This window comes from Chrysochloris asiatica, unplaced genomic scaffold, assembly GCF_000296735.1.
Source record: "Chrysochloris asiatica unplaced genomic scaffold, ChrAsi1.0 scaffold00014, whole genome shotgun sequence".
In the NCBI taxonomy this organism is placed as follows: Eukaryota; Metazoa; Chordata; class Mammalia; order Afrosoricida; family Chrysochloridae; genus Chrysochloris; species Chrysochloris asiatica.
The window spans coordinates 7,330,457-7,349,590 of NW_006408532.1; the positions used below are offsets into that span (position 1 = coordinate 7,330,457).

Below are 19,134 nucleotides of genomic sequence, written 5' to 3' on the forward strand. Positions count from 1 at the left end.
TGCTGATCCTACAGCGTCACACCAGGAGTCCAATCCTAATAGCAGGAGGTAACATTCTTTATCCACTTCCTTTGTCTTGGGTACTGGGATAACCATTTTATCTGAACTATCTCATCCTTTTCATAATAAAATCTAAGACCAGATGTGGGTATTGCTTGTGTCTAATTTTCTACCTTAGAGACCAGACCTAGACAGCCATGATGTAGTTGAGCTAGATAGGTTTCTAGCCCAGGCTGGCTGCTACCACTGAGAGAATTGTTAAGTGCCCTTGAATCAGTTCGGACTCATAAAGATCATGTGTAGGGTTTCAGAAGAGCAGCTGGTGGGTTTGAACTGCCGTCCTTGTGGTTCGCAGTTCAGTGCTGATCCTACAGCGCCATATGAAGTATCCACTGAGAGGCATAACTAGATAATAAATATCTGGAGATATTGAGTACAGAACTTGGCATGGGTCAGGACTTAGTACACTGTAGCTATTGGTGATGGTGATGATGCCAGGACTCAGACCAGGGAAAGAGAGTTTGGGCTGAAGAGTACAGTGAAACAAACAACAGCACCAACAGAGAGTCCAGCGTTACCTGGGCTGGCCAGAGAGAGGCAAGCAGACAAAGTTTCGAACCCCAACTCTGTGTGAGCTTGGGCAAGTGATTTAGGCTTGCCTTGCCTCAGATTTCTCGCCAGTAAAAGGAAAACATTTCCTACTTCCCAGATTTAAAGCATTTAGCACAAAGTCTGGCACACAGCAAACAACTAATAACAGAGATTATAACTATTGTTATTATACTTATCTGAATGAAAGTAACCCTTGCTCCTTTGAATTTCCCGCTAGTCTCACCTAAAGTCACCTAAGGACAAGGCTCTGTTGAAGAGAGGTTGGCAGTTGTTGAGGGTGGTGGGAATAGCAGTGTTCCTCTTCCAGGGGTCTCCAGAAACCTTGAGACAGGCTACCTCAGTGGAGAAGGGGGTGAGAACAGAAGGGATCGATTGGAGCTGGGTGGGAGAAAAGATGGCCTGGGCCCAGAGGAGTTAACAGCTCTCAGTCCCTGGCCCAGCAGGGCTGCCACGCTGCAGCCACCACAGCAATGGTTTTAGCATAGCAGCCAGGAGTGCTTCCTGATGGGCAAAACAGCTGGCTGCCCAGGGAAAAGAAAACAGCTGGCCTGGTCCCAGCCTTCTGAGGACAGAGGCAGAGTCTCAGAGGAGCTCCACATCTGGGGTCCTGGGAGAGGAAGGCATGGCTAAGAATGAGAGGGTGGTCCTTAGGAGTTTGTGTGGGCGATTGGTAGAACCCGGGGAGATGAGGGGGTGGTGTGCAAATTTCTGAAGCAGGCTCTAAGTGGAATGGACAGGGGTTCCTCCAACTGGATTATGGTTCTCAGCCTCCCCTATAGTAGGAAAGATGAGGGGTAGGGGAGCAAAGGAAGCAAGCTCTGCTCAACCCTGGGTCCTCTTAGACTGGGTTTGGACCTCAGATGAGGAGGGAATCCAAGCTGGGCTTTTCAACTCCCATTTGTCAAACTGCACCCAGAATCAGGAATGAGGCATGGGCCCATCCTCTGGCCAGGATCCTGGGCTCCCTTGGCCACAAAGCAGGACAGGGGCCAGAAAGCCCCCAACTCAGGAGCCATGAAGCTGGCAGCTGGTAAGAGCTTCATCAAAGCATCCTCTCTGCCTTCACCCCTATTCCCAGCCTGCTTGACTGCCAGGGTGTGCAGACTCCCAACCCTGGGGTTCTTCCTGGGCCTTGGGGCACTTCGAGGTTGTCTCCACTTATTGGCAAGGTAGCGGTACGTAAGACTTTGCATGAGGTTGAGAAGATAGGCAAAGGGTTAAGGGGTGTGTGACAGAATCCACTGAACCAGAGCCGCCTGCCTGGGTTCCAGACTCCAAGTTCTGCAGTCCCCAGACCCCTAATTTCTCCCTAGCCTCCAGACCCCACCTGAGGGTTTGCCAGCCTCAGTTCCCCCTCCCTGTTGAAGGTCATGCTTCAGAGCCTTTGCCAGTGAGCAGGCCTGGTTGCTGAGGCTTCCAGAGAGAAGGCACCAGGGAGGGGGACAGTTCTTTCAGGGTCTCCATTTCTAGAAGCCCAAATAAAGCCTGAGGTGCTGGCGCCACCAACTGGCTTTGGTGAAAACTACAATGGACTCCTGGTAAGGTCCTATAGATAGATCAGCACTGGACTGTTGATCCTACAGGCCATAAGATTTTCAGTTCAAACCCACCAGCCGCTGTGAGTCGGAACCGACTCGATGGTACTTAACAACAACAACAACAGCAATGGCTTTAGGATGGGCGTGAGGATGTTGTGGGAGAGGAGAAAGCCAGAGCTAATTAGGTTTGTCCAGTCTGAGTCCTACTTGGCAAGATGAGCCTACCTAGTCATTTTTCAAGGTGTGGTCCTTATATATAACCTGGATAATGAGGTCTTACCCTCCGCAGGCCAGCAGTGTCAGACTTCAACCTGTATCAAAATCACCTGAAAGGCTTGTTAAAACAGATTATTTGGTTTCAGAATCCAGAGGAAGGACCTGAAAATTTGCATGTCTAACAATTTCCAGATGACGCTGATGCTCCTGGTCCAGGGACTATGGTTTGAGAACCATTTCTGTGAAATTTGGCCCAATAATACCTTTGCAATGTATTATTATAATGACAAAAAAATAAAAAAGGGAGTATAATGGGAGAATAGGTGCTTGGTCAATCCACCCCGGTTGGTCCATGTCTAATTCCATTTACATCAGGAGCCATGTGCTCTGGCTGGCTCTGGTCTAGGGGTCAGGAATGCAACAGTGAATGAGGTGGGATGGGTCAGGTCCCTGGTTCAGAATTCAGTGTAGCCAGGAGATAACCAGGCAGGGCTAGCATGCGACTACTCCACCTGATTGTTGTTATTGTTGTTAAGTACTGTTCAGTTGGTTCCGACTTATAGTGGCCCTGTGTAGGGTTTCCTAGGAGCGGCTGTCTAAAAAAAACCCCAACCCAACCCATTGACACTGAGTTGATTCTGACTTATGGTGAGTCTATGGGTTGCAGAGTAGAACCACTCCCTAGGGGCTTCTTGATTACAATCTTCACAGAAGCAGATTGCCAGACCTTTCTTCATGGTAACAGAGTGGATTCAAATTGTCAACCTTTAGGTTAATAGTTAAGAGCAAACCATTGACACCACCTAGGGACCTGAAGATCTGAGAAGCAGCTCAAAGGAATGTCCACATCCCACCTGCTGCTTCTCAAGTGTACACCATTCAGCAAATATATTACCACCATCCAAACCAGTTGCAAAACTTGAGTAGGAATCATCCTTATCTCCCACATTCCATAAGGCCTGTCAGCTCTGTCTCCTTTATCTCAGCTCTGTCCACAGATTCTCCCTGATCCACCCTCCACACTGCAGGAAAATAGTCTTTTTAAGGACAGATCAGTCACTTCTCTGCTTACTCCCAAAGATGTTTTTTTTTTTTTCCGGTTGTTTGTTGTTGTTAACTGCCATCCAGGTGAGTCAGTTCCAACTCATTGTGACCCTGTATAGGGTTTCTGAAGAGCAGCTGGTGGGTTTGAACTGCTGACCTTTTGGTCCAGTGCTGATCCTACAGTGCCACACTAGAACTCCTTCTTCCTATTATACTTAAAAAATCCAAACTCCTGGGCTACTTCAGGCCCTATGTGACCCGACTTGCCCATAACCTTATCTCCTACCACACTTCCTTTGCTCTCCTTGCCTGTTCCCATCCTAAGATCTTTGCCCCCACCCTCCATCCCACCCATGCCTTCCATCTGGAACACTCCTCTCTAACCCCCCTCCCCATCTTTCCTTGTCCTTGGTTGGCTCCTTGTGCTTTGGCTCTATCTAAATGGTGCCTCCCACTCCCAGCTACTCTATTTTTACTCACTTTATTTTATTTTACAATTTCAGTGTTACTTTGTTCAAAACACAGTTCTTTGGAATTGTCTTGTTCATTTATCCATTGTCTGTTTCCTAAAGACAGAGACCATATCTGTCTTGTGTGTCTCCATATCCCCAGTACTTAGAGCTGTAGCTGCACATAGTAGGTACTTAATATATATTTGTTCAAAAGTGGGATTGTAGAGGGTGTCAGGCAGGGTCTCCCAGATTTGACATCAAGGATGGCTTTCCAGAGGAAGGAAGTTTAAGCTGACACTGAAGGATCTGTAGGAGTTGGACAGAAGGAAAAGACCAGTACAGGTATCATAGGAACTAAAAACCAAAACCATGGAGTTTTCTAGAAACTGAATAGTCCAGTTTGGCTAGAGCAGGTTTAATGGAGAGAAGAATAAGGGAGCAGAGGAGTTGGAGAAGCTACAGGCAAGCCATGCGGGGCCTCCCTGCCTTTGTTGGGTTTGAACTTTATGCTGAGGGAACTAAGTCAGGCATTTAGAATGTTCTGCTATGTGGGGAATGGTTTCCAGAGAGAAAGACTGGTTGGTGGTGGGGAGGCCTGGTGTGTGAGCAATGCTGATGACTCAAGTCAGGCAAGTGGCAGTGCAAAAGGCAAGAAGTGGCCATGTGCAGAGGATGTTAAGAAGGTGGCCCTGTGTAGATGTGGAGGGTATGTCATCAGTGAGTCCAGGTCTTCAGCTTGAAGGACTGGATGAGTGGAGGTGCCATTCCTTAGTTGGAGGGGCATTGCAAAGGGAGCAAATTTGTCAGAAAGATGGGAGTTCTGTTTTGGACAGGTGGAGTTTGGGTCTAGGTGGGCAGCTAAGATAGGAATCAGGTTTCCAGAAAGAGGGGACGGATCTACATGGTCAGCTTCTATTAAGTGACTGAGTCTTCTGGGATGAGGAAGAAGTACCCACTGGGAGGAATGGGAGGAGGCCTCTAATCTTGGCAGGAAGCCTTTGTGTCATGCAGTGAATGGAGGTAGGGAAGTGAGACAGAGAGCAAAACACAGATGCTCCTCTCCCCACCTTCAAGAGGCTTGGCTTGGAAGAAGGAAGAGAGATAGGGCCACAATGAGGGCAGGGAGGTAATTTGGTGTTTCCTTATTTTAAGTTGTGAGAGATTTATATATATCCTTTGGAATGCTGAAGGAAAGATCCAGAAGAGGGGGAGGTTGATGATACAGGAGGAGAAAGGGGATGACATTTGAAGCCTAGTGGTAATTCCTTTGAAAAGGGGGAGATGCCCCTTTCATTGTAACAGGTGATAAGAGTGGAAGCTGGTTTGTGGGCAGGAGGGTAGAAGGTTTGAGGCTGGGAATGAAAGTTCCTAGGTGATGGCTTCTATTTTTCTCCAAGAAGTACCAGGGAAGTCCTCACTGAAGGAGGCGGGGGTGGAGGAAAGTGGAGCTGAGCTTCAGAAGATGGAGCGCTTGAAATGCCTTTAAGATGAGGCAAAGAGCACAGGGAAGTAGGGTGGCAGGATCAGTGAGAGCCCAGTGAGGGTGGAAATCTTGAGTATGCAGTGGCCCCATCCTGCCCAAAAGCAAGATGTCGGTATTAGGGCTGGGGCTTTCCCAGGAGAATGGATGGGAGAACTCTAGATAAGGGAATATGTGACAGGCTTGACCATTAGGTGGTCTGGGGAGGGAGGTGAGAGGCAAAGACAGAAGGGGCTGAGGTATTGGTAGGACTCGAAACACGGAAAGAATCTGGAAGCCCCCATGGCCAAGAGGATGGGCAAAGGTTCAAAGATATCAGGAACTCTAGAATCAATGATTCTGGGATGGATGAGGTGGAAACAGTGATTTGCTTTAGAAAGGGAATTCCAGTTCTGGGGCTGGGAGTGCCTTCTGGCCAGAGGATGCATCAATACAAGGAATCTCCACAAGATGCTTTCTTGGGGCTTTGGGCCTTCTCACTGCAGGGTCACTGGCTGGGAGCTTTGACTTAGAACCTGGTGGAGGTTTTAGAGATCATCTGAAGATTGGGACTCAGGAGTTCAACATCCCTATGAGCTGCCTCATCACTAGGTAAGTCCCTTCCTGGTTGGGCCCCACTGCTCCCAGTGTGTCCCCTACCCTAACTTTAAGAAGCGGTTGAGAGGGAGAATCAAAAGGTTACTGAAAGAAAGTGGAACTTCCAGTTGGGGTGGGAGGGTTAGGATGTGAGGAAATGGCTTCTCCAGAGCTCTCCTTTTGTGCCAGGTTACCTGGAATCCTTGCAAAACCTCAGGTGTCATCAGCCGGTTTATTCATGAGGACCCTGAGGTTCAGTAAAGTGAACAAAGATGGGCATGGGCAGCTCATACCAGGCTGTTGTTGTTAAGTACCCTAAAGTCAGTTCCAACGCATTGCAATCTTGTATAGGGTTTTCAAGGAGCAGCTGGGAGGCTTGAACTTCTGACCTTATGGTTCGCAGTTCAGTGCTGATCTTACAGTGCCAGATCAGGCTAGAACCCACCTTTAGTGTCTCCAGGCCCTGTCCCTTTTCTCATCTCAGAAGGGTCCAAAGCCTGCCCAATCCCCGTTTTGCCCCAGAGGGGTTCTTTGGTGCTCACCAGCTAGACAAAGTGAACTTTGCTCTCTTAAATGCTCAGTGCAGCGGAGGGGCTGGGGAGGGGTACAACGATGTTCCCATGTTCCGTGGAAGCCAGCCTCAGACAGCTCAGATAAGGGAAACCTTGCCCCGCCCTCTAAAACTGGTCATTCTCTACAACCCACGCTTGGCCTCTGCGAAGTTTCCAGTCTAGGCCCGCCAGAGGGCGCGCGGGAGTGGAGGCGGGGGGGGGGTGGGGGGGTGAGCAGACACCAGGGAACCCGGGAACCCGGGAAAGGCAAAGGCTGGGTGGGTCTGGCCCCGCGGGAACTGCGGCTAAAGTCCAAGGGTCGGATGGTCAGATAATCAGGATTCTGGGTGTCGGATGCTCAGTGAAACCGGATTCTGGGGGTTGAACAATTAGAGATTTAAGGAGTGGATGCTCCCACAGGTTCTCAAATTCTCTGACATGCTCGGGTGGCTCCTATGCCGTCACCCCAAACCCTCCCCTTCTCTCCTTCCCACTCCAGGACCTTGGGGCGCGTCAGAAGCAGGTCTCAGAACTCTGGCCTTCCTGATGCCGTTAGCCGTGGAGAAGAAATTCGAGAATCCACGTAAGAGGTGGGGAAATGAGAGACCACTCTTTGGGTGTACACAACTTTCTAGGTCCCCTTCTCCCCTCTTCCTCTGCCCCGCCCAGCCCTTGGCCCCGCCCTACTGGTCGCCCCGCCCACTCCCCTCTACCAGGCGGGGAGCCCTGGGGGCCGCAGCCGCAGCTCCAGCGCCCGCCATGCGCGCTGCTCGGGTTACCCGGTTGCTGGAGCTGCTGCTCCTGCTGGGGCCGCAACTGGCGGCTGCAGGCATCGCGGAGCCACCACTGCCTGCCGTGGTCCTTGTCATTCTGGCCCGCAATGCCGAGCACTCTCTGCCCCACTATCTGGGCGCACTGGAGCGGCTGGACTACCCCCGGGCCAGGCTGGCCCTCTGGTGAGAGAGACCCAGGCATTGGCACCCGTGGGACATCTCCCCACAGCCTTCCAGAAGGCCCCCCAACCCCGATGGCCTCATCCACTCCCTGCCCAGACATGCCGACAGGCCCCACCCGTGCAGATAGGCCCTCTGCAATCCCAAATCCGTAGCTAGGACCCCTTATCTTCCTGGCCGGTAAAGATAGACACCTGAAGCATTAGGGTGACCCGGGGACACCTACCCCATCTTCCAGTTCCGTCTTCTCCATTTGGGGCCTCTGGGTGTAAGTTGGGCCTAACTTCTCTTACCCCAGCCCTTGGAGCCCAAACTCAACCTGGGTGGGACTTGTGGTTGGCTGACTTGGAGCCGCTGGAGTCCCCTTGGGCTGGAAGTCCCCTTTGACCTGATGTGGCCAGGATCACCAGGACTAGTTTTCTTGGGGAGCATTTGGGGTGCTGTCTGCCCTGGGCTGCATGCTGTTCTGCAGTGGCATCAGACTGTCAGCCAAGAACTGCACTGCGAGGGGCTATCCCCTTTTGTGGAGCCCCTCCCCGCTCCTCCAGGCCTTTGCAAAGAGCACTAGAATCAGAGACTACAACCTCCAGTCTCTGGTAGCCAGAACAGGGAGGAGTCCCTAGCTGAGGTTGGGGATAAACTGAAAGAAATGACAAACTACCCCTGCCTCAAGACACCAAGTTGAGCTGGAGGTGGAGCCAGTGGCCTGGGGAGGCTGCCCACAATTACCACAGTTGAGTTAGTTAGTTCCCACCCCTCCAAGACCTGACACGTAGTTAGTCTTCACTTCTGGAGAATTGGCTTAAAGGGGCAGTATCACTCAAGCTAGGGCATTTGGTTAAGCTCTGCTCCTCTGTCCCAGGAGCCCCTTCCCCAGGAGAAGATGTGCTATATTCCATGGCAACCAGGCTTGGGCTCATCAGCACTTCTCTAGGACCTCATATTGAGGTTGGAGTCCTATTATAACTTCAGTGGAGGGACGCAGCACTGTTTTGTTCAAACCTGACTGAGAAAGGGGAAAGGGCTAACTGGTCTCAACAGCTAGGAGGGAAAAAAGCAGGCGTGCTTTTCAGAGACTGGGAACTTTTCATCCTTCTGTTCTTTCAGCCTGTGCCATGGTCAAGAAAGCTTACACAATAGAAGGAGAAACTGAAGTCCAGAGAGAAAATGAAACTTACCTGAGGTCTTACAAAGGGTCACAGAACTGTGATTGGGATCTGGCTGTTCTGCTTCCCCCTCCCCCCGACACACACACACACACACACACACACACACACACACTTTCTCTCAGTGCCACCCTTCTCTGAGGCCAGGAGAGACCAGCTTCCTCACAAGGTGTTGGTGCTCCAGGGGGCAAGGCTGGGTTTGGTGGTTTTGTGATTGTACCTTCTCACCTTTCTTATTCTGTGTCCCCAGGTGTGCCACAGACCACAACATGGACAACACCACAGAGATGCTGCAGGAGTGGCTGGCTGCTGTGGCAGATGAGTATGCAGCAGTGGTGTGGAGGCCCGAGGGAGAACCCAGGTGATGACCTGAGGGGAAAGAGTCTAAGGAAGATGGGGAACAGCGGCAGCCTAGAGATAAAAAGACCACAGCCTCCAGCCCAGGGCTCTGTCTTCCATCGTGCAGAAAGAGAGAAATACTCACACCATGAGAACGTCTCATGTCTTTCCTCCTTAGGTTCTATCCAGATGAAGAGGGTGCCAAGCACTGGACCAAAGAACGGCACCAGTTTCTGATGGAATTGAAGCAGGAAGCCCTGACTTTTGCCAGGGACTGGGGTGCTGACTATATCCTGGTAAGGTGGCCTGACCTAGGATTGGCTTCTCCTTAGTGATGCTATCTGTCCCTGACAAAAATCTTGATGGTACTGAATTGCTCCTATAGACTGGATTGTTCATCTGACAACCTGGGAGTACTGGGGTGGCTCTGTGAGTTAATGCTGGACTGAAAAGTCCCTTTGAACCTGAAGGTCGGCAATTCAAGCTCATCAGCTGTTCCTCAGCAACCCTATACAGGGTTGCTACAGGTTGTAACTGACTTGTCGACACTTAACAACAACAACCTGGGTGAGAGCCTAGATCAGATATTAAGCTTGGATCCCTAGACTGAGTTCAGGGTAGGTACTAAGCCTGTATCCCAAAAATAGATCCTAAGATTTATGTTGTTAGGTGCTGTCAAATCAGTCCCAACTCATAGTGACCTGTGTACAACAGAATGAAGCACTGCCCAGTCCTGCATCATCCTTACAGTCATGGCCATGTTTGAGCCATTCTTGTAGCCACTGTATTAGCCCATCTTGTTAAGGGTATTCCTCTGTTTTCCTAATGCTATACTTAACTGGAGTTCTGGTGTGGCACTGTAGGATAATGCATTGGACCACAAGGTTGGTTTGAACTACAAAGTTGGTGGTTCAAACTCACCAATGATTCCTCAGAAACCCTATACAGGGTCACTATAAGTCAGAACCGACTTGATGACACTTAACAATAATACTAAGCAGTCTCTAGGGACTGGTCTCTCCAGATGACACATGTGCAACATGTCACTATCATTGCTTCTAAGGAGCATTTTGGCTGTACTTCTTCCAGCACAGATTTGATCTTTCTTCTGGTAGTCTATGGTGTTTAATATTCTTAATATTGTGATGTTGCTTATTGGTGCAGTTATGAGGATTTTTGTTTTCTTTATGTTGAGGTGTAATCCATATTGAAGGCTGAAATCTTTGATCTTCATCAGTAAGTGCTTCAAGTCCTCTTGACTTTTGGCAAGCACGGGTGTGTTATCTGCATATTATACATTATTGATGAGTGTTCCTGATGCCACATTCTTCTTTGTATAGTTCTTACCCTAAATTCTTGGGCCTGAGCTCAGAGTATACACTAGGTCTGGGTCTGTGGACTAGAGATCAAAGTAGGTCTTTTGATTTACTGCCTAAACCACAATTCAGATGTTGTTGGTAAGTGCCATTGAGTTGGTTTCCAAGAAGCAGCTGGTGAGTTTGAACTGCCAGCCTTGTGGCTCAAACCAACTTTACAGTCCAGTGCTTTATCCCACAGCACTACACTAGGATAAGGTTTCTCAGTTAGCAGCTGAGAACCTGATCCTTCTCTGGACCTGATCCCCTAACCAGGACCCCAAATGAGGCTTTTGGTCTAGAAACAGATAAATTGAGTTTGTTGGTTAGACTCTCTCTTGCTATTGTTGTTAGTGTCACTGAGTCGATTCTGACTTGGAGTAGTGACCTTATGCACAACAGAATGAGACACTGCGTGGTCTTGCACCACTCTCACAATCTTTGTTAAGCTTGAGCCAATTACTGCTGCCACTGTGCTAATCCATCTTGCTTGGGGTCTTCCTTTTTTTCAGTGACCCTCCACTTTACCTAACATGATGTCTTTTCCAGGGACTGGTCCCTCCTGATAATATGCCTGAAGTATGAGAAACCAAGTTTCGCCATCCTAGCTTCTAAGGAGCATTCTGGTTGTACATCTTCCAACACAAATTTGTTTGTTTTCTAGCAGTCCATAGTGCTTTTAATATTCTTCTCCAACACCATAATTCAAATGCATCAATTTTTCTAAGGTCTTCCTTATTCATTATCCAACTTTCACATGCATATGAAGCTGTTAAAAACACCATGGCTTCCATCAGGCTTCCACCTTAGTCCTGAAACTGACATCTTTGCTTTTGAATACTTTAAAGAGATCTTGTGCAGCAGATTTGCCTAATGCAGTAAAATAAATGTCATTTATTTTCTTGATTGTTGCTTCCATGAGTGTTGATAAGAGGATCCAAGCAAAAGGAAGTCTTTGATAGCTTCAATCTTTTCTCCATTTATCATGATGTTTTCTATTGGTCCATGTTCTTCTTCGTATAATTCAGCTTCTCAGATTATTTGCTCATCATACAGATTGAATAAGCATGATGCACATCTTTCCTGAGTTTAAACCATTCAGTGTCCCCTGTTCAAATAAATGACTGCCTCTTGGTTTAAGTACAGGTTCCTCATGAGCACAAGTGTTCTGGAATACTCATTTCCCACAATGGTGTTCATAGCTTATCATGATCCACAGAGTCCAAAGCCTTTGCATCGTCAATAAAACACAAATAAACATTTCTCTAGTGTTCTTCTGCTTTCAGCCAAGATTTATCTGACTTCAGCAATAATATCCGTTATTCCATGTCCTCATCTGAATCTGGCAGTTCCCTGTCAATGGACTGTTGCAACCGTTTTTTTAATAATCTAGTAAAATTTTACTTGCATATGATATTTAAAGATTTCTGCATTATTTTGGGTCACTTCTCTTTGGAATGGGCATAAATATGGTGGATCTCTTCCAATCAGTTGGCCAGCTAGCTGTCTTCTTGGTATAGATGAGTGAGTGCCTCCAGTGCTGCATCAGTTTGATGAAATATTTCAATTTGTATGCCATCAATTCCTGGAGCCTTGTTCTTTGCCAGTGCCTTCAGTACACCTTGGATTTCTTTCTTCAGTACTCTTGATCATATGCTACATCTTGAAGTAGATGGATATCATCCATTTATTTTTTGGTACAGTGACTGTGTATTCCTTCCATCTTCTTGTGATGTTTTCTGCATCATTTAATATCTTGCCCATAGAATCCTTCAATATTGGAAGTTGTGGCTTGAATGTTTTCAGCTTGAGAAATGCTGAGTGTGTTATTCTCTTTTGGTTTTTAAAATCCAGGTCTTTGCACATTTCATTATAATACTTGACTTTGCCATCTCAAGCTGCCCTTTGAAATTTTCTGTTCTGCTCTTTGGCTTCCTCATTTCTTCCATTTTCTTTAGCATCTCTACGCTGGAGAGCAAGTTTTAGAGTCTCTTCTGACATCCATTTTGATAATCCTATTGGAATCTGGGAACCACTCTGGCTATCTGACAGCCTGGAGGGATCCCATTCAGTGAATTCCAATGAAGTCTACAGCTCAGATGGGGCTGGGTCTGTGACAATCCTCCTCCCCACTCTCCTAGTTTGCAGACACAGACAACATTCTGACCAACAACCAGACGCTGAAGCTTCTGATGGAGCAGGGGTTGCCTGTGGTAGCCCCAATGCTGGACTCCCAGACCTATTACTCCAACTTCTGGTGTGGGATTACCCCCCAGGTGAGGCCAGATATGAGACCTCAGAAAGTTTCAGATCTTGGGAGGAGGGGCAGACCAGAGAGCAGAGATCCTGAAGATATTGGGGTCTGTGGACCCTGGCAGGGGGAGTGCTTGCTGGGAATGGAGGGAGGGGCCTTTTACAAACCAGAGCACCACTCTTTCCCAGGGCTACTACCGCCGCACAGCTGAGTACTTCCCTACCAAGAACCGCCAGCGTCGGGGCTGCTTCCGTGTCCCCATGGTCCATTCCACTTTCCTGGTGTACCTGCAGGCTGAGGGGGCATTCCAGCTTGCCTTCTACCCACCTCACCCCAACTATACCTGGCCCTTTGATGACATCATTGTCTTCGCCTACGCCTGTCAGGCAGCTGGTGAGGACCAGTCCTTCCTGAGCACCCCTTCACCCCTCCTAGGCATCTGGGTCTCTGCACATGCTGTTCCTGCCCCTGACTTCATCCTGTTCATTCCTCTTTGTCCTTCTTGAAGCCTGCTGCTCCCAGGGGGTTAAATGGCCCTCCTCTGACTGTTCCTATCTTGGCACTTGAATTTATTCCTCCATTAGGCAAATATTTATGGAGCATCCACCATGTGCCAGGGGAGACAGCAATGAGTAAAACCTGGTAGCTCCTGCCCTCCTGGAATCTCCAATTCAGTGTGAGATTGGCATAAATCAAAGCATCGCACAAATCAGTGTCCAATTCACAACTATGCCAGGAAAGAAAGCTTCTCAGTTCTTGGTGCTGTGGAAACTTACACTAGAATTGAACTGGTCATGGACGTCTTCCTAGAGGGAGTGACCCTTTGGGCTGAGATGTGTGAATAGGCATGAACAGGCAAACAGAGAAGAAAAGAGTGGAGAAATTGAGCCCCGGTGAGGACTCACACATTGAGTCATGGGTAGAGCTGGGTTATAAGTACCTTACCCTCCCCCCAACTCCAACTGGAACTCAAGCTCTCTCCACAGGGGTCTCGGTCCATGTGTGTAACCAGCACCGTTATGGGTACATGAATGTACCCGTGAAATCCCACCAGGGACTGCAGGATGAGAAGGTCAACTTCATTCACCTGATCTTGGAAGCACTTGGTGAGGGTTGGGGCCCAGTACATTGCCCCTAACTCATTCTATGACTCTGGGCAAGTACTCTCCCACCCCTGGGCTCAGTCTTCACATCCCCACAATGGGAGCAGTTAGACTCTGATCTCAGAGGGCCCTTCCAGCTGGGTATTCTGGTCAGGGGGCAGGAATGAGATGGTGGAGGAGAGGAGCTAGAACTCCAGGGTAGAGCTAATCAGGACTTGTGATTGGGGGGGGGTGCTTCCCTCTGCAGTCGATGGGCCCCCCATGCAGGTCTCAGCTCATGTGTCTCAGCCCCCAAAGAGACCCAGCAAGATGGGGTTTGATGAGGTAAGTCTCCTTAACCTATGGGACTGGAGTCGTCGGGTGGTGTGTAGGCTCTCCCCATCTCCCAGATGTGTATCTGCTTCCACTCCCCCTCCAGGTCTTTGTCATCAGCCTGGTCCGCCGGCCTGACCGCAGGGAGCGCATGCTGAACTCGCTCTGGGAGATGGAGATCTCTGGGCGGGTGGTAGACGCTGTGGATGGCCGGTGAGGCTTGCTGTGGAGAGATGGGGCAGTTGGGGATACAGTGTGGTCCACCTCTGAGCTCTCTGGAAGTAGGGAAAGCAGACAGGGTAGATGTGTTCCTGTTTTAGGAAATATTCAAACAGGGCCTGGGCAGCTTTGTCTCAGGGAGCTTGAGAGAGAATGAATACAGGACAAGATGATCCTCTAGGGAGAGGAGAGAGGAGTGAGTAAGGCCTGGGATCTAGAGCTACACGGCTCTTGGGCTTCTGCTCTGCCACTTTCCAGCTCTATGACCTCCTCCAGTAAATGACCCTGACTCCCATCCCTGTTCTCTAAGCCCTGTTTCCTCATGTGTAAATGTTTGTGCCTTCCTTTGAGGGTTTTATAAAGCTCAGTGAAGATTTATCCAGGACCTGACAATAGTAAATCCTCTAAAGTGTTTGGTGTCTCATTATTATTATCATGATTGTTCTCACTAGTAGATTTAGGCTCCCGGTGTGTGGGGGTGAGAAAGACCAGCTGTGCCCTCAGAGGAACCCAGAGACATGACCTCTCTAGACACCAGAGTATCACATGGCTGTGCCTGCTTCTGTTTGTTCTGAACTCCAGCCCTGTGGGCTGCTGGATATCATCCTTCGGTTGGACTCATGCCCGAGAAGCATTGGCCATATTCCCACATTTCTCTAGGGTGTTTTCTCAGGCAGCCACCCTGCTCCATTCTACCTTGGTGCTGCCCCCTCCCCAAGGATCACCCCTTGTCCCTGTTACTGGCTTCCCAGGTCCAGTCACTGATAGTATTAGGCCACATGAAGGAGTTCCAAGGCTGAAACCTTTAAACTAGACTAGTGTACCTATTTCCAACACTCACAGGCCGGTCCCCTCTGGTGGTGGTGGGGTCCCTTGCAGGCATTCCTAACTCAAGCACTCTGTTATACCCATTTCCCTCAGGACCCTCAACAGTAGCATCATTAGGAGCCTAGGTGTGGACCTGCTCCCAGGCTACCAGGATCCCTACTCGGGCCGCACACTGACCAAGGGTGAGGTGGGATGCTTCCTGAGCCACTACTCCATTTGGAAGGAGGTGAGGACCCCCCCATAAGCCATACCCTTCAGGGAGAGCAGGGTCCAGATTGTTCTACTTGCATCCCTAAGCCCAACTCCAGGTAAAGGAAGGGGTGTGTTAAGATGCTAAGGAATACCTAACCAGTGACCTTAGACCTCCTATCAGGTGCCACTGAGGGGCACCCTTATTTATTAGTTTCCTAGAAATACCATTACAAAACTCCACAAACGAGGTGATTTATAAGAATAGAAATGTATTGTCTCATAGTTCAGTCATCATGGCAGCAGACTCAGACTTCCTCCAAAGAAGCTTTTTAAAAAAAATTATTTACCTTTTTATTGTGAATTGAATGAAGGTTTCAGAGTAAAACATCAGTTTTACATCCAACAAATGGTATATTTGGTTTCAGAATCACACTGACTGAAATCCCCTCAATGTAACATCACTTATCCCCCTTCCTCCCTGTGATTCTTTTTTCCCTTCCTGCTTTCTCAACCTTTCTGAATTTTGTCCTTAGGTAAATGCTGTCCTTTTGATCTTGAATGGTTGACCATTCCCATAACATTTTCATTGGATGGTTTTTTTTTGGAAGTAGATTACTAGGCCTTTCTTCCCTCTGGAAGTATCTTATCTTTCCCAGAATCTAGTAGCCCCAGGTGTTCCTTGGCTTGTAGATATATCTTCATATGACCATTCTTTCTCTTGTTTCTCTGGTCTCTTCTCTGTCTTTCTCTTTTTAAAAATATTTTTTTTAAATGATGTTTTGTTGTTGCTGTTAAGAATATACACAACAGAATATACACCAATTAAACAATGTCTGTATATGTACAGTTCAGTGCTATTGATGATATTTTTCAAGTTGGGGGCACCCTTGTTTATTGTAGTCTCTACAGAGTCTCTACTGTGTACCTGGAGATGTTGTGCTCCGAGAACACAGACATGAACAAGAAAAATGTGGGCCTCACCTTCCTGGGGCTCAGGGCCCAGAGCAGGACACAAATCAAGAAAGAACCAAAGGCAAGGACTGGCACAGACTCCTGACCTGATGTGGCGTCAGGGTGGTTCTTGCCATTGAGGTGCAGGGAGAAGAACATTCTAGGAAGAGGACTACTGGGGGCAAAGACCCCAAGTAGGAAGGAGCTCATTTGTCCAGGAATGGAAAGAAGGAAGACCAAGGGGGTTGATACGTGTTCAACACTTGGCCAGGAAGCCTCAGCATGGGACCTGGGAATAGGAAAGCCCAGATAGGAATCACTGTATGAACACTACTGGGGAGGATGAGGGAACTGGGACCTCAAAGAGATGCTCCCTCTAGGAGACAGCTACAAAGACTCCTTGTTTTTGGTTATACTGTAGCCATAATATACAAGTATATACATATGTAGGTGTGACTATATTTGTACTTATATCTCTGTTTTTCAATCCCTGGGCTGATTTCATGTTCCTTTTACATTTTCAAAATTTACAAAATATGCTTTTTCTTTGGGATGTTGGGGTCTCCCCCAATCCCTGCCTTTCCCAGCTTCCTTAGCAAAACTCAGGAGGCTGAGGTGAAGAGCCAGGTGCTAGAGTCCAACAGATCCAGTTCAAATCCTGCTTCTGTCATTTCCTGGCTGTGTGGCCTTGGGCAAGCAGTTTCACTTTTTTAGTTTCTCTGTCTCCTTATTTGTAATATGGGGCTGATTATGTTTCTTGCCTCTTGAAGGTCCCTTGAGATAAACAGTAGAATGGTGGTCCCTGGGATGCAGTCATCACTCAGTTTGTGTTTGCTATCTGATTCTAATTGGAGACCTGGATTCCGGGGCCTGGAAGGCTTTGGGAGTTTAGTTTCTAGGCAGTGGCAGCCACAGCAGTGATATGGCCAAGGCTGTGTCTTTGGAATATAATTGAAACCAGTGAGAGCCTGTGGGCTTGAGCTGGGTGGGAAGGGGACAACTCAAATCTAAAGAGCTGTATCCCCACCCTGCTGTGTACTACAGGTGGTTGCTAGGGGCCTGGCCCAGGTCGTGGTGTTTGAGGATGATGTGCGCTTTCAGAGCAACTTCAAGGGGCGGCTGGAGCAGCTAATGGAAGAGGTGGAGGCTGAGAAACTTCCATGGGATCTGATGTAGGCAGCCAGCACCTCAGGGGCAATGGAGTGCGGTGGGCCTCATCCTCTGGGAGAATGGAATTGAGGGGGAGGGGTCCTGGCATGCCTCAGGGTCTTTGGTGACTCCCCAGGCCCTTGAATCTCCTGCAGCTACCTTGGCCGGAAACAGGTGAACCCTGAGGAAGAGGATGTCGTGGAGGGGCTGCCACACCTGGTGGTGGCTGGCTACTCCTACTGGACGCTGGCTTACACCCTGAGCCTGGCTGGGGCCCACAAGCTGCTGGCCTCCCAACCACTGCGCCGGATGCTGCCGGTGGATGAGTTCCTGCCCATTATGTTTGACAAGCACCCCAAGTGAGACTTAGAGGGGGGCAGGACAGGGGGCATGGCAAGGGCATCCCCTCCCAGGAGCCACCAGCAAGTAGCAAGTCCACACCTCTTGTTGGGAAGGTGGGGAGATAGAGGCTGAGTCATTTGTCATAAGCCACCAAGGAGTAGTCCAGCTTAACCCTGGAGTCATACCAACCTAGCTGTGAGTCCTGTGCTGCCTCAGTTTCCTCACCTGGAAAGTGAGGAAACAGAAATCTCTCCTCTTGGGGCTGCATTGGGGATTCGCTAGGGTGAGCGGGGAGGTGCTTCGTGCCGGTAAGGTGCCCAGCTCCAGGTGGGCATGCAGTCTGGGACGATGTCCCCATCAATCCTGAGCTGTCCTCTCGCCTTGCAGTGAACAATACAAGACACACTTCTGGCCACGGGACCTGCGGGCCTTCTCAGCCCGGCCCCTGCTCGCTGCTCCAACTCACTATGCCGGGGATGAAGAGTGGCTCAGTGACACAGAGACATCCTCCCTGTGGGACGATGATAGTGGCCGCCTTATCAGCTGGAGCGGCTCTCACAAGAACCTACGAGATCCCCGCCTGGACCTGGCTGGCAGCAGTGGGCACAACCTCCATCCCCACCCACGGGATGAGCTCTAGGTGAGGACAAGGCCAGGCCTTGATTTTCTCTCCCCTTCTGTGGATGACTTTGCCTGTCCCGGCTTTCCCCTCTCAGCCTAGCTCCTGCCTCTTTCTGACTCTGGCTTTATCTCTGTCTGTCTCTCTTTGGCTGTCTCTGCATCTCTGTCAACCTCTAGCTTTTTCTCTCTCTGCCTGTCTGCCTCCTCTCTCAGATCGCCTTCATGTCTGCTTCTGTCTGTGTGTCTGACCCTGGCTTGCTCTCTGTCTGCCTCTAGAGCTCAGCTCTAGATCTTTCTCTCTACTTCTTCTGTTCTCCCAGGTCCAGCTGGTGCTCATTAAAGGTACACCTAGGAGCAGGCCAGCAGCTGCCCAGGGAGGAGAGGAGACCACTGGCAGGAGTTGCCCCCAGGAGCCACAGACCTGGTAGAGACCTGGGACCACTGGAGGCATAGCTGCTGTGCTCTCAGGACCATTTCCCTGTCTTACAGAGGGAGAAAACTACAGAGATGGAGCCCATCCCCAAAATTACATAGCAAAAGAGTAGAACTTGTGGGCCCCCTCACCCTGCCCATCCTGATTCAGGGCTTGGGGTGGGTAGAAGGAGGGAGGCTTCCCAGCTTTTAGTTCCAGGTGGGCAAACCCCAGGAACCAGGCCCTCCTTAAGGCTCAGCCTCTGTGGCTTTTCTACTCCTTCTACCTCTACCTCAGCTCCCTCCCCAGCTTGATACTTGGGTCCTTCCTGCCTGGGTCCACCTGCTGCCTGGCCAGTGGGAAGGACTGGAAGTGGGGAGGAGGACCCTTGAAGATATGATGTCCAGCACACAGTAGGCCCTCAATAAAAGCCTGCTGGTATTTGCACTTTATATCTTTATACTCCTGG

At 49.4% G+C, this 19,134-nt stretch overlaps 1 protein-coding gene across 1 annotated transcript; it reads left to right on the forward strand.

The window, feature by feature from the left end:
* Positions 1–7,225: 7,225 nt before the first annotated feature.
* CERCAM (cerebral endothelial cell adhesion molecule) lies at positions 7,226–18,274 on the forward strand. Its single transcript, XM_006834826.1, has 12 exons — positions 7,226–7,425; positions 8,839–8,949; positions 9,106–9,223; positions 12,424–12,558; positions 12,725–12,929; positions 13,523–13,642; positions 13,887–13,963; positions 14,058–14,164; positions 15,092–15,224; positions 17,186–17,313; positions 17,446–17,649; positions 18,020–18,274. The coding sequence occupies exons 1-12, from the start codon at positions 7,229–7,231 to the stop codon at positions 18,270–18,272; spliced, it is 1,788 nt and encodes a 595-aa protein (XP_006834889.1). The 5' UTR covers positions 7,226–7,228; the 3' UTR covers positions 18,273–18,274.
* Positions 18,275–19,134: the final 860 nt, after the last annotated feature.